Source organism: Urocitellus parryii, chromosome 9, assembly GCF_045843805.1.
Source record: "Urocitellus parryii isolate mUroPar1 chromosome 9, mUroPar1.hap1, whole genome shotgun sequence".
Lineage (NCBI taxonomy): Eukaryota > Metazoa > Chordata > Mammalia > Rodentia > Sciuridae > Urocitellus > Urocitellus parryii.
The window spans coordinates 95,999,255-96,026,166 of NC_135539.1; the positions used below are offsets into that span (position 1 = coordinate 95,999,255).

General features: G+C 35.0%; 1 protein-coding gene across 1 annotated transcript in view; it reads left to right on the forward strand.

The window, feature by feature from the left end:
* Positions 1-26,912, forward strand: part of Nvl (nuclear VCP like) — a 113,293-nt gene that overhangs the window by 22,329 nt on the left and 64,052 nt on the right. The window contains exons 7-13 of the mRNA XM_026407153.2: positions 2,565-2,697; positions 2,894-2,970; positions 3,512-3,646; positions 5,440-5,541; positions 9,073-9,190; positions 10,814-10,958; positions 25,765-26,014. Of these exons, the coding sequence (XP_026262938.2) occupies positions 2,565-2,697; positions 2,894-2,970; positions 3,512-3,646; positions 5,440-5,541; positions 9,073-9,190; positions 10,814-10,958; positions 25,765-26,014 (960 nt within the window). The remainder of the gene's footprint in view (positions 1-2,564; positions 2,698-2,893; positions 2,971-3,511; positions 3,647-5,439; positions 5,542-9,072; positions 9,191-10,813; positions 10,959-25,764; positions 26,015-26,912) is intronic.

Genomic DNA, 26,912 nt, shown 5'->3' on the forward strand with positions numbered 1-26,912 from the left:
AAACCCCAAAATAAAGCCCTGTATTGGGATGTCCTGCTGTCTCTTAATCTCATTTTCTACCATTGTCTTCCCTCACTTCCCTGCTTTACTTTGGCAACAGTGACCTCTTATTGGTTCTATAGCACACTAAGTCATCTTAGCATTTGAACTTTCTATCAAACACTTTCAGATTTCTATGGTTCACTTCATCACTTCTTCACATCTCTTTTCTCATGTAATCTTTGTAGAGAGGTCTTTTTTCACACAGGAGATAGCTCATTGTTAGGTACTCTGTTTCCTACTCCATTTATTTATTTGTTTATTTACTTACTTACTAACTACCCAAAGTCAAAGTCATTTTAGCTTGTGTGATTTTTTTTTTTTTTCGTAACTCATCCTTTTGTTTTCCTTCACTAGAATATAAGTTCCTGGAGAGCAAGGACTTTGTTTTGTTTAGTACTGCGCCCTTGGCTAAATTATGTCTATCATATGATAGCCAGTCAGTTTATTGAATTAGTAGTGCCAAATGAACTTCCCAACATACATTTACTAGTGAGAGTTTAAAAATAAGTGTTTTGGTTATGTGTTGCACAGGTGATAAATTTAGGAAGAAGGGATGATTGCTGCTGAAACAGCAATGTGATTTATGTTCAGTTCAGGATAACACCTTAAATCCTAATAAATAGATGTATGTGAAAATATGTAGACTAGGCAGGTGCCTTTATTTTATTTTTGTTTTTTTTGTTTGTTTGTTTGTTCATGTTTATTTCTGTCTTAATCCATAGGCACTCTACCACTGAACTACATATCTAGCCCTTTTTATTTTTTATTTTGAGGCAGGGTCATGCTAAGTTGCCCAGGCTGGTCTTGAACTTGAGATCCTGCTGCCTTAACCTTTTCAGTGGCTGGGATTAGAAGCATGTGCCACTGCATCTGGTAGGCAGATATTTTTTTAAAAAGTTTTAAAACGAAACTTAAAAAAAGCATAATTATCACAAAATGAACACATTGGGTACCTTTCTTCCTTTCTTTTTTATTTATTTACTTTTTATGTGGTGCTGAGGATTGAACCCAGTGTCTCACTCATGTGATGCAGGTGCTCTACCACTGAGCTACAACCCCAGCTCCCTTTCTTCCTTTCTTAATGATTATTTTAAAGCATAGTAGAATGAGAGAGGGTTTAAAGTAACTATCCCATGATACAGTGACTGGGTGTATAAGTAGTACTAGTAGCCACATGTGGCTATTGAGACCTTGAGGCATGACTAGTGCAAATGAGGAAGTGAATTTTTAATTTAAATGTAAATCTAAAGTTAAAATTATAGTTAATTTGATTTTTGGGAAGTCTCTAAATATTTTTGAAACAATGTAGGTATTTCAATCTATTTTAGGGGTAAATTTTATAAAGTACAAATCAAGTGTTTCCTATGAAAATTTAGTGTCAAAAGTTGAGATGTGCCATAAAAGTACACATTATATTTTGTTGCTTACTATAAAACAGAATGTAAAACATCTCATTAATAATTTTTTATGTTAAGTCTGTGTTGAAATGAGATTATTTGGTATATACTGAGTTAAATAAAATAGATTATTGTCTGAGGGTATAGCTCAGTGATAGAGCCAGTGCTTTGTATGTACAAGGCCTTGGGTTCCATCCTTAGCACCCCCCCCCCAAAAAAAAAAAGATTATTAAGTGAATTTGATATAGTTCTATTTTCCTTTATATAATTTTGAGACAGGGTATCACTAAGTTGCCAGGGATGGCTTCAAACTTGCAGTCAGTTGTCTTGCCTCAGCCTCGTGAGTCACTGGGATTACAGGCATGCACTGCCCCACCTAGCTCCATTTTTAATGTGGCTACTAAATTATATAAAATTATGTATGTGGCTTGCTTTATATTTCTTTTGGACAGTGTTGCATTAATTGGTTTCCAAACACACAGCCACTGATTTTGGGAAAACATTTCACTTTGACTTATTAATGTGCCTTTTCCAAATGTCTTCACTTTATCCATTGATGGATGAATCAATGCTACATCATGAAGGCAGGAATGGACTTTTTGGGGAAGGTAAGAATGGCAGACATGGCTTACAACTATAAGGAGACTCAGTGAGAATAAAAGATGATTTTAGTGTCAAAACAAGGAGCTCACAATTCAGGAACAAGTCATAGACAAATTAATCACTCAAATACAAAACTGATTATGGTAGCCTGTAATATAGTTACAAACACCATATTCTGGGAATGTAAGGAAGAGATTAAATGTAATTAAAAGAATATGGAAAGAAGGTTTTCCAATGTTAGGATTTAAACCTATCTGTAAGGTTATGGGAAAGATTTAGGCCATCACCAACAGATAGCATCCTTAAGCAGTGAGATTGGGAATCATTAACAGAAAAGTACTACATCATGAAGGCAGGAATGGACTTTTTTGTGGTCCTGGGAATCAAACACAGAGCCCTGCTCATGCTAGGCAAGTGTTGTACCACCAAGCTACCACTAGCCTTAAATCCCTTCTCACAAAAAAATTATATATATGCATTGTGATTGAAAGTGTGGCATATTTGAATTTATTTTCTCTCTAGGATTCAAAAGAGTCTTCTTTTCTGGAGAGTGATAATAAAAGGAAGGGTAGGCTAAAAGGCAAAGGAAACAAAAGAAAGAAGGAAGATCTTCAGGAAGTGGATGGAGAAATAGAAGCTGTCCTGCAAAAGAAAGGTGAAATGCATATCTTGTGGGTAGCAGAAGTTATGTTTGCTTTGAGAGAGTCATCACTCTTCTCCCCAAGCTGTTTTGCTTAGGAGACTTTCTGTGTACAGAAACACTTATTGGAAAATATTTGTCTAATTGACCTTTAATTATTAGTTTATATTCAATCATTAACCTTTTCATCTCCTCTCTTTTTGTTTACCAGCCAAAGCCAGGGCGCTAGAACTGCAGATATCCAGTGTGAAGTTTGAAGATGTTGGAGGCAATGATACTACATTAAAAGTTAGGTCAAATTCAGAATTTTACCTCAAGTGGGTATATTACTAATTACTTATACAAACAAAGCCTACTTCTTTGTTTCTGATATGAACTGGGAATAGAAAAGGAGATTGGGAAGGTAAGAATGGCAGACATGGCTTACACCTTTTAGGGTATTGAGGGAGAAATGAAGCACACTATCCTTTTTCTTTTCACCTTTTAAAATTAGATTGTACATAAGAGTCATGCTTTATAAATAATATTTTTTAATAGTACTAATAATTAGGTTTATTGTTTTAGTGTCTTCTCTTTTCCAGTTACTATGCTAATTTCTTTTTGTTATATCTTAAAGGTAGGTATTTTTAAAGCTTAGGAAATAGTGGCCCAAGAGGCCATTGCTGAAGTCATGCAGTATCTATCAGAGCCAGGATTCAAATGTAAAGACCTAAAACTTGTACTCTTACCTACTGTATTTTGCTGGTCTGAAGACTATGATATTTCGTTGTACTTTGATTCTTTCTGTCTTGGGCAGAAGAAGACATCTTTTGTTCTTTTTCCCTGCTAGGAAGTCTGCAAGATGCTCATTCACATGCGTCATCCAGAAGTGTACCAGCACTTGGGTGTTGTGCCCCCACGTGGAGTTCTTCTTCATGGACCACCAGGCTGTGGAAAGACATTGCTTGCACATGCAATTGCTGGGGTGAGGTTTCTGACACTCGTTTGCTTTTGCTGTTTTTGTTATTATTTGTTTTTTCCTCTTTGATCAACTTCAGCCAGGCCTGGTATCTCTTTGAAAGAGAATATGATCAATGAAAAATGATACCCCCCCACTTTTTTTGGTGGTACTGGGTATTGAACCCAAATAATAACACAAATAAAGGTATTGTGTCCATCTACAACTAAAACTAAAATGTAAGATAGGTGAGTATATTTATTGTATATGTGATAAAAGTTGGGTCGGAAGCAAATAAACTCCCTTTTTAAATATGTCATTTAGGCTTTAGTTATTTCTTCTTCACTTTAACTTGATAGTTCTTAAGAACAGTAAAATAGCTAGGTATGGTGATACATGCCTGTAATCCCAGTGGCTCAGGAGACTGAGGCAGGAGGATCCAGAGTTCAAAGCCAGCCTCAGCAATGATGAGGCACTAAGCACCTCAGTGAGACCCTGTTTCTAAATAGAATGTACAAAAATAGGGCTCAGTCTGGATCTGTGGCTTAGCCATAGTGTACTTGCCTGACATGTGTGAGGCACTGGGTTTGATTCTCAGCACCACATACAAATAAATAAAATAAAGGTCTGTCAACAACTAAAAAAATTAATATTAAAAAAAATAGGGCTGAGGATGTGGATCAGTGTTTGCGTGCCTCTGAGTTCAATCTCCAATAACAACAACAAAAAAAGAACAGCTAAGCATAGTATTGATTTTTTTTTTTTAATAGAGGTACATTTAATTCAAAATTTCCATTGAGACATGTTCTTATATGATTTGTGGTATTAAAATATTCTTTCTGATGGTCATGAAAGACACTTGCTTTGCAAAATAAAAGTTAACAATCTTATTTTAGCCCTGTCAGATATTTCAGAAACTATATTGGGTAGTAAAATGCAAAATATCCAGGTAACTTCAGTTAATAGAATAGCATACTAATCATTAACAAATTTATACTTTGTGAAACAAAATCATTTTTAGAGGGGAACTTGATTGTTTGCCTCATTTTTGTTGAATATTTCTTTTGTATAATTCCTGCATGGCAGACTTTGTTATATAGTGATAAGTATCACAAATCTAGTTTTAATATGAGAGAGACATTAAAGTTATTCAGATGAATAAATGTTGTACATAGTAACAATTCTATAAAGTGGTAGAAAGAAGTGCAGAATGTTGTGTAGACCATTGGGATACCTAAGTTATAACTGGAGTCAAAGAATATATTGTTGAAGAAGTAAAATTTTCATAGCCAGAAGAAAGAGTACAAGTTTGCCAGATTTGTTGTCAATCATATTGATGGAACAACAATAGTTTCTCTTCTGTTTCTTAAAATGTCTGCCTCTTCTGGCTAGTAGTAAGTGGTTCTCTGGGTTAGCAAGTAGAGGAATGCTAGCTGAATATATGGAAAGCAACTGTGTTACAGCTCTTGCTATTTCCTGTCCAGTAGGTAAATGATAGATACAATTGTTTTGATTCAACCCTAAGGTGGGGAGGGCTTGAGATTCAAGAGAGAAAAGAGTTTTATACTGACATCTGTAAAGTGAAAACAAGTAGAAAATATCTGCTTAATGTGCTTGCATAAATCCATAGATTTTTCAATAGTGCTTTTTATAAGGCTCACACACAAAGATGAAGTTCCTCAGGAAAATGAAATGGTCATTTTGAAAATGTGATTTTGATGAAGTAGAGAACATGAGGAAAAAGTTGGGAGGGCACTTGACCATTGAACCACATCTCCAGCCCTTTGCCTTTGGTTATTCTTTTATGTGTTTGTGCACAGGAACTTGACCTGCCAATTTTGAAAGTAGCTGCTCCAGAGATTGTGTCGGGAGTTTCTGGGGAGTCCGAGCAGAAGCTCAGAGATTTATTTGAGCAAGCTGTGGTGAGTCAGCTAATGACTAACATCATTGTCAGATCTTATAAACTTATATTTAAAGATCCTGCTTTTCTGATGCTGGTACTTGTTACTCATTCACTGGCTATTATTTGATAAGCTTAGAAATTTGTTATGCATGTTGGCTAAATATTTGAAATGGATTTAATGATACAGACTATTGGATAAAAAATCTATTTCATCTGAAATTAAATAAAGATAATTGATGGGAAGTTTTGGGCTTTCATACCCAGTAGTCATGTATTGAAAATATATTATCTTTATGATATTTTCATTAACATACCTTTCCCAACTTTGGTTATACCAAACAATTACTAAGAAATATGAAAATTGTTATATTTAGGATTACTATATTATAAAAGCAGCCATAAACATGGCAGGATAAACTCCTCTCTATTTGTATATGAAAGCTGTGAAAAAAAAATTCTTTTACCAGAGAGAGAAATTTCAGATTTGATTTTTTTCTGATGTGTAATTTGTGTTATTAAAATTTGGATGATGATATTTACATCCTATTAAAGCTTTATTTTCAGATGGGATAGTAGTTATATGTCTGTAATTTCAGTGAGGAAGATGTCTTCAAGTCCTTTGCTATTATATGTGATATTGAACTAGAGCTTTAACCACTCTACCATCAATTTATTTACTAGTAAAATAGGGTAATAATAATACCTTAATTGGGCTGGGGATGTGGCTCAAGCGGTAGCGCACTCGCCTGGCATGCGTGTGGCCCGGGTTCGATCCTCAGCACCACATACAAACAAAGATGTTGTGTCTGCCGAAAACTAAAAAATAAATATTAAGATTCTCTCTCTCTCTCTAAAAAAAAAAAAAAAAAAAGAAAAGAAAAATAATACCTTAATTTCATGGAGTATTAAATGTATTGTTGAGAGTATTAAATGAGAGAATTCTTCTTTGCCACCCCCTCTTTCTTTTTTTTAGTACTAAAGATTAAGCCCAGGAGTGTTTTACCACATCCCCAGCCCTTTTTATTTTAAGACAGAGTCTTTCTAAGTTGCTCATAACTTTGCTAAATTGCTGAGGCTGGCTTTGAACTTGTGATCCTCCTGCTCCAGCCTCCTGAGTCACAGGGATTATAGATATAAGCCACCACTGTCCACTTGAAAATTCTTTTAAAACCTTTAATGTAGGGCTGGAGATGTGGCTCAAGCGGTAGTGCGCTCGCCTGGCATGTGTGCGGCCCGGGTTTGATCCTCAGCACCACATACAAACAAAGATGTTGTGTCTGCTGAAAACTAAAAAATAAATATTAAAATTGCTTATTAAAAAAATAAATAAAAAAATAAAACCTTTAATGTAATGCCTTGTGCACATACACAAGAGCCCTGTAAATATTAGACATGCTATTATGTACACTGGAGCAAACATAAGTCACTGTAGCTAAAACTAAAAAGTGATGAAAGGTTTAATTTTATGTCTTTATTTATATTCAAAGTATATGATGGCTGATGAACATGACCAATACAACTACTAGATGTTGATGTGAAATTAGAAGAAAAATTGTATTTCAATAGTCATTGAGAAAAGTATTTTAAAATGGCAAGAATGCAGAGGCTGTTTGCTTGGTTTGTTACCTGACAATGAAAAAGGTGTGGGCAGCACAAGGAAGATGCAAAGAAAGGATAGAAAGGCAGTGTGCACAGCTAATTCTTTCAGATGTCACCTGCTTTCCAAAACCTGCCTGATTCAGTTTTTGATTTGGCACGTAGAGCCAGAGGACAGTAGTAAATTGCATGTAGATTGTTGTGTTAAAAGTTTCTTTGTAAACCAGTATTGAACCAGTATGATGTCTGACAGGATGTGTTCAGCGAATGTATGGTGTAACACTATACATACCACCTTTCCCTGGTCTCCTCTTTCGTAGTGAAAGTGAGTACAATAAAGTATGTGGTTTAGAGAACAGATTCAAATCACATCAGGTGGTTCTTTGCAGAAAACTATATGCTTCTTTAAAGGCTAATTCTGATGACCTTCTCATATTCTTCCTTTTCTCCCAATCTTCTAGGTCACTGGCAAATACTTATGTGTTTATTTTCTGAGAATTTTGCTCTCTGTAACTTTACTCTTTTGTAGCTGGGTAACGTTTCCAGTTGTCTTAGATGATGTTTTGCAGACATTGTCACGACAAGGATTGGGGAAGAGAGCCAGCTAGGAATGATTCTAGCATGTGGTTTTGAGATGTCTTAGCCAGACTGATTGAACATAGTCAATGTTACCCCTCAGGATTAAATAATTGAGAATGATTTAGATTGAACATCTAGATATTTTTTCTTTAAATTTTTCATTTTAACTAATGTTTATGTCTCCTTTTTTGTGTTAAGATAAACATAACAAAATTTATCATTTTAGCCGTTTTTAAGTGTACAATTCAGTGGCATGAAGTACATTTACATTTTTGTGTAAATCGTCACTAGTATCTACCTCCAGAACTTTTTCATCTTTCCAAACTGAAACGCTGTATCTGATAAACAATAATTCCCCATTCCCCTGCTACTGCAATTCTACAAACATTCTAACTTAGGCCTTAATGAATTTGACATTCGGTAACTAGCTTATTTCCTAACTTATTCAGTCTGTACCCTATCTGGGTGTTTTGTATGTTTGTTTGGTTTTAGATTTTGGTGGTACTTGGGATTCAACCTGGGGGCACTTTACCACTGAGCTGCATCCCCAGCCTTTTTTTTTTTACTCCTTAATTTTGAGACAGGATCTCACTAAGTTACCTAAGTTGGCCTTGAATTTGATTCTTCTACTACTTTAGCCTCCCAAATAGCTGGGTTTTCAGGCATGTGCCACCTGGCTCTGCTGCTTCTCAACTTCCTCTTATAGCAGATTTGAAAGAAAAGCTTGGACATTTTTATATTGGTAGAAACATAAAACACTTAATAAAGTTGGGTTTTCTAATTTAAACCTTTTAGACTTACTGTTTGTTTCATAGCGTAGCACACATGTCTGATTTATAAAAGAATTTCAGTAAATTTAGCACAAAACATGAATTGATGAAGACTATAAATGTGCTACCAGATCTGTAGTCATTTATTGTCCTCTTTTAAACATTGTGTTTTTCTTCAGATAGATAAGTCAGAAATAACACTGTGAACTGCCTTCTTGAGGGGTGGTTATTCATTTGGTGAATGGTCCTTGAACTCTAAGATTTTAAAAATTGTATATAGATGCATGCCTGTAATCCTGTCTATTTGGGGTCTAAAGTAGAAGGATTACAAGTTCTAGGCTAGCCTAGTCTAGTGAAACCCTGTCTCCAAATTAAAAAACAAACAAAAAAGAACTGGAATGTAACTTAGTGGTAGAGCACCCCTGAGTTTAATCCCTAGTACTACAAAACAAATAAGCCTTGGGAATGTAGCTTAGTGGTAGAATGCCTCTGAATTCAATCCCCAGTACTTCAAAAAAGAAAGAAAAGATGTATGTATTTAACTATGCATCAATATAGGAAATGTATTCGTAGTCATCTTTTTTTTATGATATTTTTATTTCTAGTCAAATGCACCCTGTATTGTTTTCATCGATGAAATTGATGCTATTACTCCCAAAAGAGAAGTTGCTTCAAAAGATATGGAACGAAGAATTGTAGCCCAGCTCCTAACCTGCATGGATGGTCAGTTTGAAATAATGAATTCATTTTAAGATAATAAATTTCTTAAAATAGTTTAAGTCATACACAAAGATAAAATATTTAAACCATAAATCTCGTAGTATAAATTAAGAAATCTTTATCACAAAAGATTATAGCATTAATTTAACTTAAAGTATATGTTATTGTTATTTTTAATGTGTTTACATATATATGCTAGCATATTTTGCTTTTTATAATTCTGAGATTGCACCATAGACATTGTTCAACTTACCATTTGTTCCTTAACAGTTCATCTTAAGAATCGTTCCCATTTTAATCTTTTTTTAACTGATGCCATGATATTCTTAAGATAGATTTACTATATTGTACTTAAACATTCCCACATTAATGAATGTTTGTTTTCAATTTTTTGCAGTAAGTTAGGGAGAATATCATTAAAAGAGTCTTTTTGGTGCACATGTAGGTTTCCATGATAAATACTAGAAGTAGAATTGGTAATTGAAAATTATACATTTTCAGTTTTTCATGCACATTACATTTCATAAGACTTTGCAATTTTTATTTCCACTAGCATTACATAAGAATCAACTAGAGCTTTTGAAAGTAGAGTCTGCCTACTTTGAAACAGCACATGTTTTGTGTACACAAGAAAATTTGAAGTAGTACATGTTTTGTGTTCCTTGCCATTCTAGGTTGCAAGTTGCTTATTATTCTATTTTATATATATCTAAAATTTTTCTGCTGTGTTTTTGAGGTTTGTGTTCTGAGAAAAGTCCTTCATTACTTTTCTGCTAGCTAAAGAATATACTGCATAAACTCATGATTTAATTAGTATCTTACTACCTTCTTATTTCTTATGAAGGAGTATAACCTGACTCCTTGCTGTTCAATCCTGGCTCAATTAAGAGAAATAAACTTAGGAATGATAAACTTTAAGGCCTACATTCTGTTCATCCCCGGAAATCCATGTTACTGTCCTCCCCAGACTCCCTGTGGTTAGATTGATGACCTTGCCTAAATGTACCATGCAATTTCCAACTCTGTGTTGTCACTCAAGCTTTTTCTTCTCCGTAGAATTTAATTAGCATCTATCTCTGCTTTTAAATTTAACATCATATTCACCTTTGGTATTTCCTGAAGTATTACCTCTTTCACGAACGCTCCCTTATTCCTCAGTTGGAATTCACAATATCTTTTTTGTTTTGCTGTGGTGTTTCATTTATACTACCAATAATTATATTTCATAAAACTTGGCTTACAGCCTGTATTCTTAATTATACACTTAATATTTCTGAATACATTATGAATTGCTAAGATACTTTTTATATATAAAACATTTTTTATCTCTCAACCTTTTTTTTTAATTTAAAAAAGTTTTTTATTTACTATACACGACAGTAGAATACATTTTGACATATTGTACACAAATAGAGCACAACTTCTCATTCCTCTGGCTGTACATGGTGCAGAGTCACTCCAGTAATGTAATCATACATGTATATAGGGTAATAATGTCTGTCTCTATGAGACATTTAATGTTAGTTTTTAGTTAAAGTGTGTAATACTTCATCTCTAACCATTAAATGATTTGTGTAATGTGATAGATGTCTTTGTCACCACTATTTTGTGTCTGGTTCTTATTAGATTTGAATAATGTGGCCGCTACAGCTCAAGTCCTGGTTATTGGAGCTACTAATCGACCAGATTCGTTAGACCCTGCTTTGAGACGTGCAGGAAGGTTCGACCGAGAAATATGCCTAGGTATCCCTGATGAAGCATCCAGAGAAAGGTATATTCTTATAGAATAAAGTTTGTATGCCATTATGTCATCTACATATTAAATTCTTTGAAAGTAAGGGTTGAGAAATACTATGTAGCCTTATCTATCTCTCTCTCTCTCTCTCTCTCTCTCTCTCTCTCTCTCAATTAAGAAATCAATTTGGTAAAGTGCTTGCCTTGCATGCACAAGGCCCTGGGTTCAATCCCCAGCACCACAAAAAAAAAAAAAAAAATAAAAAGAAAGAAAAGAAAAAATATCCCACATCAAATTATGGTTAAGAATACAACTTACTGGGGCTGGGGATGTGGCTCAAGCGGTAGTGCGCTCGTGTGGCATGCGTGCGGCCCGGGTTCGATCCCCAGCACCACATACCAACAAAGATGTTGTGTCCGCCGAGAACTAAAAATAAATAAATAAATAAATAAGAGTGCCTCAAAAATTAAAAAAAAAAAAAAAAGAATACAACTTACTGATTAGTAGGATATTGTTTCAGGTTGTTTTTCAGTAGTGATGATGAATTTACATATTCATACTCATTTGCCTAGTCTTGTTAACAATGGCTTGTGTCTTTTGCTGACCAGCTTAGGGACAGTGTCTTGAGCTATGGAATAGAGCAGTGCCATCTAGTTCACATTGAGTATAGTGCTTTAATCCTTAATAGTAACCTGACTTAGACCATGGTCCCATGACAAAAAATGAAATGGCAGCCAGCGAGTTGAATGTTGTCTGTGTTTGCTGCAGGGTCAGCCTTTCCCACTAATTGGGGTGGAATGTCCACAGAGCAAATAGATAGATGTCCATCAATAAACAAAAATATCTCAAGAAGTACATTTGGAGTCTAGTGAAGAAATGTTCTGAAGTGTCACATTTATAATGGCTTTGCCTTAAGTTAATGAAACTAAAAATTGGTGTACTTGTTACTAGGCTCTTTTAGGAAAAAGTGGTAAATAGTGAAAGAAAATGGTCATAGGAACAGTGAAGAAGGGGAAAGATGGAAGAAGTGATCAGAAAGCACTGTGGGTAGGAGAAAGGCTTGGAAGGGGCCCTGCCATCCTCCACTTCTTCCCAGTACTTGTTCACTAAGGATTTTTTTGGCACTTTCTTCTTAAGCTGTTATATCTACATATGCTAATTGCATTCGGACACCCTCAGGCACACACATACACTGTTTAAACAGTTAATCAGCCACTTGGCTTTGTTTACTAACATGTTTATTATACCTGAGGCAAAATAATATTTAATATTTAAGTTGCTCATATTTATTCAGTAAACATGTATAAAGGTATAGTAAGTCTATATACTACCTTGGCAAGTATTGTGCGTATATAAAGAGTTTTAAGTCCTTACTTTCAAGGTGCTTACAACACAGTGAGAGAAATAAGGAGCTTGTAAGAAGCCTTTTGTTTATTGGTGGATATCTGTTTGATATTTGCTCTATCAACATTCAATTCCAGTTCCTAGGAAAAACAATTCCTTGTAGACAATGGGATGTATAAAGAGGAATTTCTTTTTAGAGTAGTAAAAACTTGAGTATATTGAAATGTTGATTGGAAGGAGCAGATGGGAGGCTTGGTGATTCAGTGCTTGTGCATTCTATTGGCCTTACAAAAGGGATATGAAATACGTAGGTTTATCAATATGGTACTGGAAAACTGAGGGTGTTTCCTCTGAGTTAAAAGAGTGAGATTGTGTGATGAAGGAAAGATACATATTGGATGAATTAGAAGTTTGCAGAGTATAAAGATCTGAGTAGCCAGGCATGGTGGCGCATGCCTATAATCCTAGCATCTCGGGAGTCTGAGGCAGGAGGATTATAAATTCAAAGCCAGTCTCAGTAATTTAGGGAGACCCTAAGCAACTTAGTGAGACCCTGTCTCAAAATAAAAATAAAAATAATTGCAAGTAGCTCAATCATTAAGTGCCCCTGAATTCAATTCCTGGTACCAAAAAGAAGATCTGAAATTATTTTTGGAAAATTGAGATTAGTTGACTAGAATAATGATAAGATTGCCTGGCCTTGTTCAGGATTGAAGTATAGAATGGTACCAGTAGGCAGATTTATGATTTTTCTTTACCTGTGATGCTGAACAATCTAGGTCCAGGCAAGGAGAAATAGAGATTTAGGGTTTAGATTAAAAAAAAGAAGAAGAAAAGAAAAGATTTTGGACTCCAAACTGTAAAAATAGTATTTGATGAGGCTGTAAACCAAAGAACCTTGTGAGGTCCAAGAATAGGTGAGTGGGAGTAATGGAGCACATAAGCTAGAGGGTAGGGACTACTCTGGACAGACTAAGGTATTTTAAATAGTGATTGTAGGGGTTAGCCAGATCCAGGTGATGATAAGGTTGAGGTGTAACTGAAAGAGTAAATGAAGTGGGAAATAGTGGACTGGGCATAACTGATTGGAAGGTCGGTGAGTAGGTGCCAGGACTTCCTCATGGTATCCTTGTTCTAGCTATTAAACATTTCTAAGCTTTATTTATTTGTATTACAGTAATAATAATTTACCTGTAAGATGGTAATAATACTTTAGCTTAAAGGTTTCTTACCAGTACAGAATTAATGTAACCTCGCACATCTTTTTTTTTTTGGCAGGTCCTGGGAATTGAACTCAGGCCCTCACATATACTAAGCAAGCAATTTACCACTGAACTTCACCTTCAGGCCTAGAAAAAACGTTTAAGGGCACTGTTAATATTTTTCTGAACTTTTTTTAGTGTGGGGAACGGGTACTAAAGAGGCACTTTACCACTAAGCTGCATCCCCAGCTCCCCTCCCCCCACTTTTTTCCCCCTTAATTTTATTTTAAAACAGGTTCTCACTGTGTTGCTTAGGGTTTTGCTGAGCCTGGCTTCAAACTTGTGATCTTCCTGCCTCAGCCTTCAGAGCTGCTTGGATTATAGGCCTGTGCCACCTCACCTGGCTTTTTCTTCTGAACTTTAAAAGCATTTTTATTATGGAAAATTTTCAGTGTACATAAAAGGAGATTCATATAATTGTTCTAGTTTCTTTTTTTTGGTACCCAGGATTGAACCCAGGGCTGCTTAACCACTGAGCCACATCCCCAGTCCTTTTTTGTATTTTACTTAGAGACACTGAGTTGCTTAATGCGTTGCTAAGTTGCTGAGGCTGGCTTTGAATTCATGATTCTCCTGCCTCAGTTTCTTGCACCTCTGGGATTATAGGTGTGTGACACATACCCAGCCTAGTTGTTATTGTTCCAAAATAAACTATTCCAAAACTTAATGGCTTAAAATAATAGTCATTTCATTGTATTTCATAATTTCTGTATGTCAAGAATTTTAAAAAGCCTCAGCCAGAGGTTTATTCTGTCTTTGGTATCGTATGGTTCTGGTAGTTAGAGATAGAATATTGGGGTATCAGAGCCATGGTTTTATATTCATCGATCTATCTACCTATTTATTCAACCCATTTTATCTGTGTACCTATCTAATTGCTCTTCTACCCCCTTCTTCTTTTTTAGAAAAAGAAGGCTTATTGCTCTTCTAGTAAAGGAGAAAAATAGGGAACTCCTGTCCCAGAGACTGTGATTCTCTCCTTTTTTTTCTTGTCAATTTAGGGCTTCTCATGCCTAATTTGGGCTTCCTAACAGCCAGGTATTCTCAGTGTGGTAGGGTGATTACATGACAGCTTGGAGCTATAGTTTGAGGGTTTCATTGACTAGGCCAGAGTGGCATTGCTTTTTTAAACCTAGACTTAGAAATCATATACCATCACTTCCACCATATTAGATGGTTGATTAGTCACTAAAGTCAGCCCAAATTCAAGGGGAAGATACACAGACCCTCTGTCATAATAAAATGTGATCAACATTTTTTTTATTAGTGGACACGATTTAAAAAACCATTACAATAATGAAACCCCCATGTATTTACTATCCAATTTCAACAATTAACATTTTTACAGTTTTTGTGAACTATAGAAGAATCAAAATGAACAAGAAGATCCAGGCTTAAGTATTTTCTGTGCCAGACTTGGTATTAGACATCGTTCTTAGGGGTATTGGTTCTTTTTAATAGGAAGTGGTACTTTGGAGGGGGGGTGTATGTTTTGTTTTGTGTTTGAAGTGGTACTTTGTAATCATAATCTGGGCACTAGGGATGCTTGTTACTTTGAACTTAGTCATTTTTTGTATGTGGTGCTGAGGATTGAACCCGGGCCGCACGCATGCCAGGCGAGCGCGCTACCGCTTGAGCCACATCCCCAGCCCATTGAACTTAGTCATTTTTTGAATGAGGTAGGAAACACACATTCATAGAAGTATTAAAAAATACGTGTGAAATGTGTATGTATTTAATAAAATACAAGAGGAGTTTATACTGATTCTTTCAATTCTTGTTCAGGACTTCCAGATTCTTACTTAATTCATTGATCTTCTGATGCATCTTTTTGTAGTTTTGTGAGTATATTTTTGGAATAGATTCTTAAAGCAAAATTAATGAGTCAAAGACAGGTGTATATGTAATTTTGGTAGATAGCACCTTATTTCCCAATAGGTTTGTGCCATTTTTATTTATTTTTTTTAAGTGGTACTGGGGATTGAAGCCGGGGTGCTTTACCACAGAACAACATCTCCAGCCCTTTTAATTTTTTATTTTGTGAAAGAATCACCAAGTTGCTGAGGTTGGTCTTGGACTTGCCAACCTCTAGTTTCAGCCTCCCTAGTTGTTGGGATTATAGGTGTGCACTATGAACCTGGCCATGTTTACATTTCCACTACTATTGACTATTACTGAATAGGATTGTCTGTTTTTCCACAGTCTTATAGTATACTGTTTGATCTTTAATTTCTTTCTTTCTTTCTTTCTTTCTTTCTTTCTTTCTTTCTTTCTTTCTTTCTTTCTTTCTTTCTTTCATTTTTGGACTGGATATTTAACACAGGGCAATTTTTCACTGAGCTGCAACCCCAGCTATTTTTTAAAAATTTTGAGAAAGGGTCTCATTATCTAGGACCTCACTAAGTTGCTGACCTGGCCTTGAACTTAGAATCCTTCTATCTCAGCCTCCAGAGCTGCTGGTGTATGCCACTATGCCTGGTTTTGTTTTTACATTAGAATTAGTACTTTCTCCCTTTCTATTTTCCTTACCATTTTATTTATAGAAGAAACAGGTGGTTGTTCTATAGAATTTCCTACTTTCTGGATTTGGCTCATTGTATCCTTTTTTTTTTAAATATTTTTTTTATACCTTTATTTTACTTATTTATTTTTATGTGGTGCTGAGGATCAAACACAGGGCCTCGAATGTGCTAGGCCAGCGCTTTACCATGGAGCCACAATGCCAGTCAGCCCCTCATTGTATCGTTAATATGTCATTTAACCTCTTCTTCTGTTCTTGTATTTCCTACAAACTGGACGTTAAATACAAGGGTTTGGTTAGAAGAAGCTTTGTTCTTTTAGCAACATTCTTCCTTAGGTGCTACTGGTATTTCCTGTGAATCATGTCAGAAGTAGTCTGTTCTCATGCATTTGGTGACCTTAGTTTGGGTTATGGTTTTAAATATGTGAGTCCTTTGGTTTCTTTTTCGTTAACCAGTCTTTTGTAGGTTGATTAAAAAAATAAAGATGATAACTGGCTTTGAAAATTGTAAAGAAGTCTTGGAATTCCTTTCTGATGGATCTTATTTCAAGCCACATTTTGGAAATCTGAGAAATTCTCATTTCTGGAGCTGGATATTTTGAGACCCTAGACCAATAGTGGTTCAAGATAAGCTGATACACCACACTTACTCTTAAAAATTACTCCTAATGTATTTATAATCTGGTTTGAGTTTATTTTCCCTGAACTTTGTAGACTATGTAATATGGTAAAGAATCACTTGGCTCATTCTTGGCAATGTTCAATTAGTTTAAGAGAGGGTAATATTTTCATGTTCCTTAAGTTTGAAGAGGTTTTAAAGTTGGTGTTTGTAGTATTTCCTTAGTATTAAGCTAATATTAACATTTAATGCAAAATTTGCCATTCCCTCTTTTACAGTGGACCTAGAATGTGAGTCTCATATAGAAACCATGCTTTTCTCATCTTTGTAGATTCACTTGGCCCAACATTTAGCACACGGTTAATTCTTTTTTCCTATTTATTGAATTAGGGACAAGGGTTGTTATTTTTCAACCTGGCTTCATATAAAAATATATTTTTTCTTACAGTTTTTTTTTCTTAATTGATTTTTTGTAAATGAAGGTACTTTTTAAAAAAAATTTTATTCTAATTTGTTATGTATGACAGCAGAATGCATTGCAGTTCATATTACACATATAGAGCACAATTTTTCATATCTCTGGTTTGTACACAAAGTAGAGTCACATCATTCGTGTCTTCATACATGTACTTAGGGTAATGATGTCCATCTCATTCCACCATTAGAGTTTGTCTAATCCTCCCATGCTCCTCTGCCCTAACCCCATTATGAATCAGCATCCTTATATCAAAGAAAACATTCGGCATTTGGTTTTTTGGGATTGGCTAACTTTACTTAGCATTATATTCTCTATCTCCATCCATTTATCTGCAAATTTCGTGTTTTATTCTCTTTTAATACTATTCAGCAGTAGTATTCCATTGTGTGTATATACCACATTTTCGTAATATGTTCATCTACTGAAGGGCATCTAGGTTGGTTCCACAGTTTAGCTGTTCTGAATTGTACTGCTGTAAACATTGATGTGGTGGTATCCCTTGTAGTATGCTGTTTTTAAGTCCTTTGGGTATAGACCAAGGAGTGGGATAGCTGGGTCAAGGAATCTCCATACTGCTTTCCATATTGGCTGCACCAATTTGCAGTCCCACCAGCAGTGTATGAGTGTGCCTTTTCCCCCACATCCTCACCAACACTTACTGTTTGGAAAATGAAGGTACTTTTTTTACATAGTCAAAAGCCAAACAGTGAAAATAAACTTTTAACAAAACACAGTAGTTCCCTACCTGCTTCCTTCTTCTATTATTATACCACAGAATTAATCACTTCAAAGTTATACCTTCTTGTCATTTTTCTTGTTGTCCAGTAACATTAGCTGTTTCCCATTGATTTTCCGTTAGGGTACGTGAATAGCTTACCTTTTCAAAATATAGCCTTTTCCCCCCCTTTTTCAAATATATTATGAATTTTGACTATACCCACATTTTGCATTTTCATTTCTTATCTATGTAATTGTTTACTAAAGATTCAAGTAAAATATTCTGACCACATTCCCTCTCTTCACCTTTTTTCTAGAATAATGATTATCCTTTGTTTATTTTATTCTCTGATCTTCTTGTTCTGCTATTAAATATCAATTCATTTTATTTTTTGCCTGGTCAAACTTATCATAATTTTCAGTGATACAATTTGGATATGGAATGTTCCCCAGAGGCCCATTTGTTAAATGCTTGCTCCCTAGCTTGGTGCTTTTGGGAGGTTTTAGAAACTTTAAGAGGTGGGGGCTAGTTTGAGGTCTTCAGGTCATTGAGGGAGTGCTTTCACATGGGATTGTGGGATCCTGGTCTTTTCCCCTCCTCCTTCCTAGTTTTTGCTTCATGGCCCTAGGGAAGCAGTTTTTCTGTACTACATGCTCTTGCCATGATGTGCTCTGCCACACATCAAAGGCCTGAAAGCACTTTGTCCACCTAATCATAGACTGAAACTGTGAACTAAAATAACTTTTTCTTTTTTATCAGCTAATTATCTCAAGTGTTTGTTTTAGTGACAGAAAGCTGACTAACCCACTACAGGTTCCATTTTTCCCTCTTGGAGACATCCCCTAGGAGAATGCTTTTGTTTTTGTGTTCAATCTGGAGTGATGTCCTGATATCTGGCTGTCATTCAGGGAATTCCACTGGTCTGTTTTCTATCTTGGTTTACTTATTTCCTACAACCCATATTAGTATTTTTTTTCCTAGTTTATTCCATTTTTTTTTGCCAGAGTACATCTTTATTAATGAGATATGATGTGTGAAGATAAAATGTGGGACTTTTCTTAATAATTTTTTTCCACAATACCTTTATTTATTTATTTGTAGTGCTGAGAATCAAACCCAGTGCCTCTCACAAGCTAGGCAAGTGCGCTACCACTGAGCTACAGCCCCAGCCCAAATTGTGGGACCTTTTGTGTGCAAAAAGTTCTGTTCTTTCTTTTTTTCCCCCTTTTTTCCTTCTCTCCTTTCTTTCTCCCTTTGTTTTCACTTGGTTAATGTAGAATTCCCTGCCTAGAAAAACTGTCAAAAATAATATCCTTTAATCGTTTTGACAGCAAAGTTTCATTGCTTCATTGTCAATATTGAGAAGTCCAGTGTCCTACTGTGTAATAATGTGATTTCCTTTCTGGGAGTTTTTCAGATTGTTTTTAATCCTAATTTTTTCTTTTAATTACTATTATTTTGGTTTGTTTTTTACAGTCCTGGGGATCAAACACAGGGCCTTAATAATTTTCTCCATACTCTTTTTTCTATTTGCTCTTTTGGAAATTCCTCTTATTCCAATTCTAGGCTTTGTATTCTCTAGTTTTTTTGTCTTTTCCATGTTTATAAATTTGTATTTCTGTTGCTTTTTGTTTTCTGCATTCTCTTAATTTCCTGAGTTTCTTTTTTCCCCACTGCATGTGTGTATGTTTGTTTTGGTCTGTCTTGTATATTTCATTCTATTGAGAAGCAGTGAGAGACAAAATGTAAAGTCAAACTGCATTACTTGGTGTGTAATAAGTCTTGATAATTTACCACTGTTATGATTATTGTTACATCTTTTTGGTGGCTTTCCTCATGTTGGCAGTCCTTGCTCTCCATATTGTAAAAGGCTGATTAGACATCTGTAATACAAGCTACTTTGTTGTAGGGTGAATGTTATTATAAAGCAGTCTGATAACCAGCTAACTTTTAGATGGAAAGCTTAAAATATCAGTTTCTGTAGACATTTTGAGTTAGGTCAGTTCAGAATTTTCAGAAAAGTATCTTCAGACAATACTATGGGACTATAAATCTAACTACTGTTCTTCTGATATGTGCAAGGGAAGGAGGGTAAAGAGTTATATACATGATACATTAGACTTAGACCTATTTTCCTGATGGAGTCGATTTTATGGTCCACAAACCTGGAGCATCCCTTAACTGGTTAAGTTATATCCAAGAGCAAATTTCTGGTGTTCTGTTGGTTGAAAGTGTGCAGAGCATGTGGGATCTTAATTTTTTTTCTTAATGAATTTTTCTTTTTGAGAACAGTTTATCTATCCGTCTGTCTGTCTATCTATTTGAAAGATAGATATCTATCTATTTGTGGTGCTGGGGATTGAACCCATAGCCTTGTGCATGCAAGGCAAGCACTTTTCCAACTGTGCTATATCCCTAGCCACCTTGGTACTTCTTTTGCAATTTTCAGATAATTTTTGTGTTTTTATTTCCTTTCCTTGGTTTTTCTTTCTGTAGTTTAACATTGATTTCTCATGTTCTGAGTCGTTGGAGTTACATCAAGCAAATATCTGTGTCTTATTAGTGCATCTCTATGTGGAAGGTTAATTTTCACTTGGTTCCCTCTCTAGGTCATTTACCACTCTCCATACTCTTTTATAATTTGTGGTTCAGGATTATAGTTAATCAAATGTCTGTTAGTTTGTAGTGATATAAGTAAATAAATAAGTGATTGAGAATATCTGGTTCAGAAGAATTTAAAATAGGGGCTGGGGATGTGGCTCAAGCAGTAGCTCGCTCGCCTGGCATGCGTGCAGCCTGAGTTTGATCCTCAGCACCACATACAAACAAAGATGTTGTGACTACTGAAAACTAAAAAATAAATATTAAAATTCTCTCTTTCTCTCTCTCTCTCTCTCTCTCTCTCTCTCTCTCTCTCTCTCAAAAAAGAAGAAGAAGAAGAAGAATTTAAAATAAATTTTGTAGATTCATCTCTTTGGAGTATGTGGTTTATAACTCCTTACTTATTAACTATAAGCTATTCATAGTGACTTCTTTTTAAAGAGTATAGTTTGGGAAGGTTGGGAGGGAAGAGTAACTTTATAGTGGCCTGCCTTTGCTTTGCTTCCTTTTGCCTTGTTTTGCCTTGCCTTTCTTTGCCTCTCCTTACCTCTTCTCTACTCTTCTCATCCTCCCCACTCCTCCAACTGAGGATTGAACCTAGAAGCACTCTACTACTGAGCTACATCACAGCCCTTTTTATTTTTTATTTTGAGACAAGGTCTTACTAAATGGCTGAGGTTGCCCTTAAACTTGTGATCCTCCTGCCTCAACCTGTGGAGTTGCTGGGGTTATTGGCATGTGCCGCCAGGCCCAGCAGTCAGAAAACCTTTCAAACATTATCTCAAACCAGGCAGTTACATCCACAATGATAAATCAGTATGTGTTCTTAATGTGATATTATAAGAATGCCACTTTACCTCTGTGGTCTTCTTCCCAAAATACCTTAGCCTAGTCTAGTCATGAGAAAAATATCAGACAAATCCCAGTTGAAGGACATTCTATAAAATATTGGACCAATAATTCTAAAAACTATCCTTAGTAATAAAAGAGGAGTTTGGGGTATACAGAATTTTCTAAACTGTCTTTGCAATAAGTTTGTAAACTAAAAGTTTATTTAAAAATATAGTTAAAATTCATCTTGTTAAATAAATTATAAAACCAATTATTTAATTTGGGAAACCTAATTAAAATTTTTTGATTTATTATAAATATACATAATAGTGGGTTTTATTGTGATATATTCGTAAATGTACATAGCATAATGTGGTCAATTTCATTCTACAATATGTCCCCTTTTCTTCCTCTTTTTCTCTCTGCTTCCCTTGCTCTACTGTACTGATCTTCTGTTTTTTTTTTTTTTTTTTTTTTTGAGGTGTTCTTTTTCCCCTTTTTCTCTTTAGCTTCCACATCTGAGAGAAAACACAAGACCGTTGACTTTCTGAGTCTTGCATATTTTACTTAATATAATATTCTCTAGTTCTATTTTTCTATAAATGACATAATTTCATACTTTAAGGCTGAATACAACTCCATTATTCCATATAGCACATTTTCTTTATTCATTTATTGTTAATGGACATCTAGGCTGAGAAATCCATATATTTTGAACTTTTCTTGGTGTTTCTAGTATTTAGCACGTCAGCTAGAGCCGACATGAAAAGACTGAAGGTCAAAGTAAAATGTGCATATACGAGGACCCTCATAATATGTGTTTCCTGGAGTATCTGATATCAGTATAAAACACCTCTCTATTTAGTGCCATCTGAGATAATGTTAGTAGCTGAAAGACCTCTTAATATTATGGACTAGCCAGCCTGGGACAAAATAACAAGAGCCTGTCTGAAAAACTAAAGATTAGAAGCTTGGCACAATGGTGTCAACTTGTCTCAACTACTCAGGAAGTTAAGGCTAGAGAATTGCTTCCAGGAATTAGGGAACAACCTGGGTGACTTAGCAAGACATATATATCTATATCTTTACAAATAATGCGTATATACATATCCTTTTTTAATTAATTTTTTTAAAATACACAACAACGGAATGTATTACAATTCTTATACACATATAGAGTAGTTATGTTTCATATCTTTATATAAAAGTATGTTCACGCCAATTCATGTCTTTATACATGTACTTGGGTTTTTTTTTGCATTACAATTCTTATTACATACACATATATACCACAATTTTTCATATCTCTGTATATACAGTAGGTTGACACACAATTTGTGTCTTCATACATGTACTTTGGATAATGATGTCCATCACATTCCACCATCCTTGCTAATCCCCTGCCCCCTCCCTTTACCTCCTACCCCTCTGCCCTATCTAGAATTCATCTATTCCTCCTATTCCCCCCCACCCTACCCCACCCCACTATGAGTCAGCCTCCTTATATCATAGAAAACATTTGGCATTTGTTTTTTTGGGATTGAATAATTTCACTTAGCATTATCTTCTCCAACACCATCCATTTACCTACAAATGACATGATTTTATTCTCTTTTATTGCTGAGTAAAATTCCACTGTGTATATATGCCACATTTTTTTAATCCATTCATCCCACTGAGGGGCATCTAAGTTGGCTCCACAGTTTAGCTATTGTGAATTGTGCTGCTATAAACATTAATGTGGCTGTGTCCCTGTAGTATGCTGTTTTTAAGTCTTTGGGTGTAATCTGAGGAGAGGGATAGCTGTGTCAAATGGTGGTTCCATTCCCAGCTTTCCAAGGAATCTCCAAACTGCTTTCCATATTGGCTACACCAATTTGCAGTCCCACCAGCAATGTATGAGTGTACCTTTTCCCCCACATCCTTGCCAACACTTATTGTTGTTTGTCTTCATGATAGCTGCCATTCTGACTGGAGTGAGATGATATCTTAGAGTGGTTTTGATTTGCATTTCTCCAATTGCTAGAGATGATGAACATTTTTTCCTTCTGAGAAGTGTCTGTTTCAGGTCCTTGGCCCATTTGTTGACTGGGTTATTTGGTTTTTTTTGGTGCTTAGCTTTTTGAGTTCTTTATATACCGCAGAGATTAATGCTCTATATGATGTGTGAAGGTTAAAGATTTGTTCCCAGGATGTAGGCTCTCTGTTCACCTCACAGATTGTTTCTTTTTCTGAGAAGAAACCTTTTAGTTTGATGCCATCCCATTTATTGATTCTTGGTTTTAATTCTTGTGCTATAGGAGTCTTATTAAGGAAGTTGGGGCCTAATCTCACATGATGAAGATTAGGGCCTACTTTTTCTTCTATTAGATGCAGAGTCTCTGGTTTAATTCCTAGGTCCTTGATCCATTTTGAGTTAAGTTTTGTGCATGGTGAGAGATAGGGGTTTAATTTCATTTTGTTGCATCTGGATTTCCAGTTTTCCCAGCACCACTTTTTGAAAATGCTATCTTTTCTCCAGTGCATGTTTTTGGCACCTTTGTCTAATATAAGGTAACTGTAATTTTGTACGCTAGTTTCTGTGTCCTCTATTCTGTACCATTGGTCTACCAGTCTGTTTTGGTGCCAATACCATGCTGTTTTTGTTACTATTACTCTGTAGTATAGTTTAAGGTCTGGTATAGTGATGTCACCTGCTTTACTCTTCTTGATGTACATTTTCTGTAGTAGTTCTAGAATAGACTAGGGGAAGTAAAGGCTATAGATTATCTGTGGAGTTTATGCTTCTTTCCTTGTTCTTGTCTCTTTAGATTATAACTAAGAAAGGATGCTATTTATATTGTTAGCCATTTTTTTATATCATGTAAAATTTTCTTAGTACTCCTATCCAATAGCAAATTGGGTTTATGTCTTTTGGAAATAGGTATACAATGGAATCTTTTTGGTTCCTGTCTTTTAGAGTATCTAAGTAAATTATTTTTCATTTGTCAGTAATGTTTTTCTGCTTCTATTTTGTTTATTTGCATGATCCCAAATAATTTTTCATAATTCTCTATTTGCTTAACATTTGAAAATAATAGTCTCCCATACAAGTTTCAAAATTTTTCATTACATTTACTTATCCCACTTAATATATAACATCACAGTGTATAATTAATAATTAACATTGGACAATGTTAATCAACCATTCTTCTAAGTATTTTGCATGTATGCATTTATAATAATAATCTTATGAGAAAGTGCTATGATTAATGCATATTTAACAAATGAGAAAATCAAGGCACAGAGGCAAAAAGTGACCCAGGTTATATAGAGTGACAGAACTGGTATCAGGCTCATGCAGCTGGCTTTAGATCTATCATCCTGAGTGTCTTTACTGGTTTTAAATTCTTATCTAGTATGTCTTATCAGAAGTTGTTCAAGATATTCTTTTAATAATAATTATCTAGGAGTCCAGATATTATTTAACACATACCATCTTGCCACTTGGGTTGAACAAAAATTTTAACACGTGAATACAAGAAATGAACAGTTGATAAAGGTAAAATTGGAAAAGAAACTATTTTAATGTAAAATTGGATGTTAAAGTATATGTTAAGATAACTTTTAAAGGGGCTGGGATTGTGGCTCAGCAGTAGAGCGCTCGCCTAGCATGGGTAGGACCCGGGTTCGATCCTCAGCACAACATAAAAATAAAGGCATTGTGTTGTGTCCATCTACACCTAAAAAAATAAATATTAAAAAAAAAAAGATAACTTTTAGGGGCTGGGTTGTGGTTCAGAGGTAGAGTGCTTGCCTGGCATGCGAGGCTCTGGTTCAATCCTCAGCACCACATAAAGTAAAACGAAGATATTATTTCCACCTATAACTTAAAAAAAAAAAAGATAACTTTTAGTTGTAATATATATATCATTTTATAGTTTGGGGTTGTGGCTTAGTGGTAGAGAGCTTGCCTAGTACATGTGAGGCCCTGGGTTAGATCCTCAGCACCACATATAAATAAATAAAATAAAGGTATTGTTTTCACCTACAACTAAAAAAAATAATTTTAAAAAAGATAACTTTTATTGATAAATAGAAGTAATGTTTTATTGGAGTGTGGAGGCTTTTATATCTGGTAGATGCCCATTTAGTCTACTCTATACGTATCCCCAGAAGTTATTTATCTTATTCCCTCTGTTATACTGTAAAATTCTAAAAGAAAAATATTCTAAAAGTCTTTGTATTCCTCACAACACTTAGGATAGTTCTTAGCAAGTAGATATCTACTATAATTCTTTCTGGAATAATATCAGACATGCAGTAGTGATTTAACATTTGTTAAATGAAGGAATTACTTGATCTTACTACTTGTTATGATAGTATTTACCGAATTTAACCTGATAAAGGACTTCAAATAAATACATTTGATTAATTTTTTTTTCTGTTAGGTTATGAATCTGAAATTTGTTCTTTGTCCTTTCTATAGGATACTTCAAACTTTGTGCCGAAAACTAAGACTTCCTGAGACTTTTAACTTTTGTCACTTAGCACACTTAACGCCAGGCTTTGTTGGTGCTGATCTGATGGCACTCTGCCGAGAGGCAGCTATGTGTGCAGTCAACAGGGTCTTGATGAAGCTACATGAACAGCAGAAGAAAGATCCTGAGATTGAATGTTTGTCATCTGAAGGAGGCCAAGAAGAAAGATTGGGAACTGAACCCACATGTGAAACTCAGGTACTTATAAATGTTTGTGTTATATTAAATTCAAGTACGTGTTAGTATAAATGAGATTTAGTTCTTTGCAGAAAAAGTTTGCCAGCTTATGTTAGGACATTGGCATATATTTCCTAGTTAACTTTTCGGTAGGTGGAAATGATAGTTTTCTGACATAACCAAATCCTTGTTTCTAGCTGCTGTCAGCTCTGGAGACCAATTTTGTGAATATGAGAGGAATATTTATCAGTTCAAGATCAGTGTTACACTTTTGAGTAAAATCTTAGTGTAATATATATATCATTTTTATACTTTGCACAGATGACTTCTACATATAATTTGATCTGTATAATCTTGTGAAGAAAATATTATTTTCCTTATTTTATCATCCAAGACACTAAGCTTAATGTGTTATGACTTGCCCCAGGCTACATAACCTCTGCTTTGTAAAGCAGAGACTTAAATCCAGGCCTTTCCTATTTAAATCATTTGTTTTTTCCCTTGCATATTTGAAATTAACATTGTTTTTGTTAAAAATCACAACAAGTTCATTCTTTTTATAGTATTGCATATTAGTTAGGATTTTTTATCTCAAAGTTAGATTTTTTTTTTTTTGTACCCTGGATTGAACTCATGAGTGAACCACATCTCCAGCTCTTTTTTGTTTGTTTGTTTTGAGACAGGGTCTCTCTAAGTTGCTCAAGGCATCATTAAGTTGCTGAGGTTGGCTTCAAATTCATGATCCTCTTGCCTCAGCCTCCTAAGCCATTGGGATTACAGGTGTGCACCACTGCACCCCACTCAAAGTTAGAATTTTAAAAATTGAATTCTTTAGATTTACTCATTTTTTTTTTACATTTATCCTTTCATGTACTTTTCCAAATCAAGAATCCTGCCATTGAAGTTCAAGATTCATAAT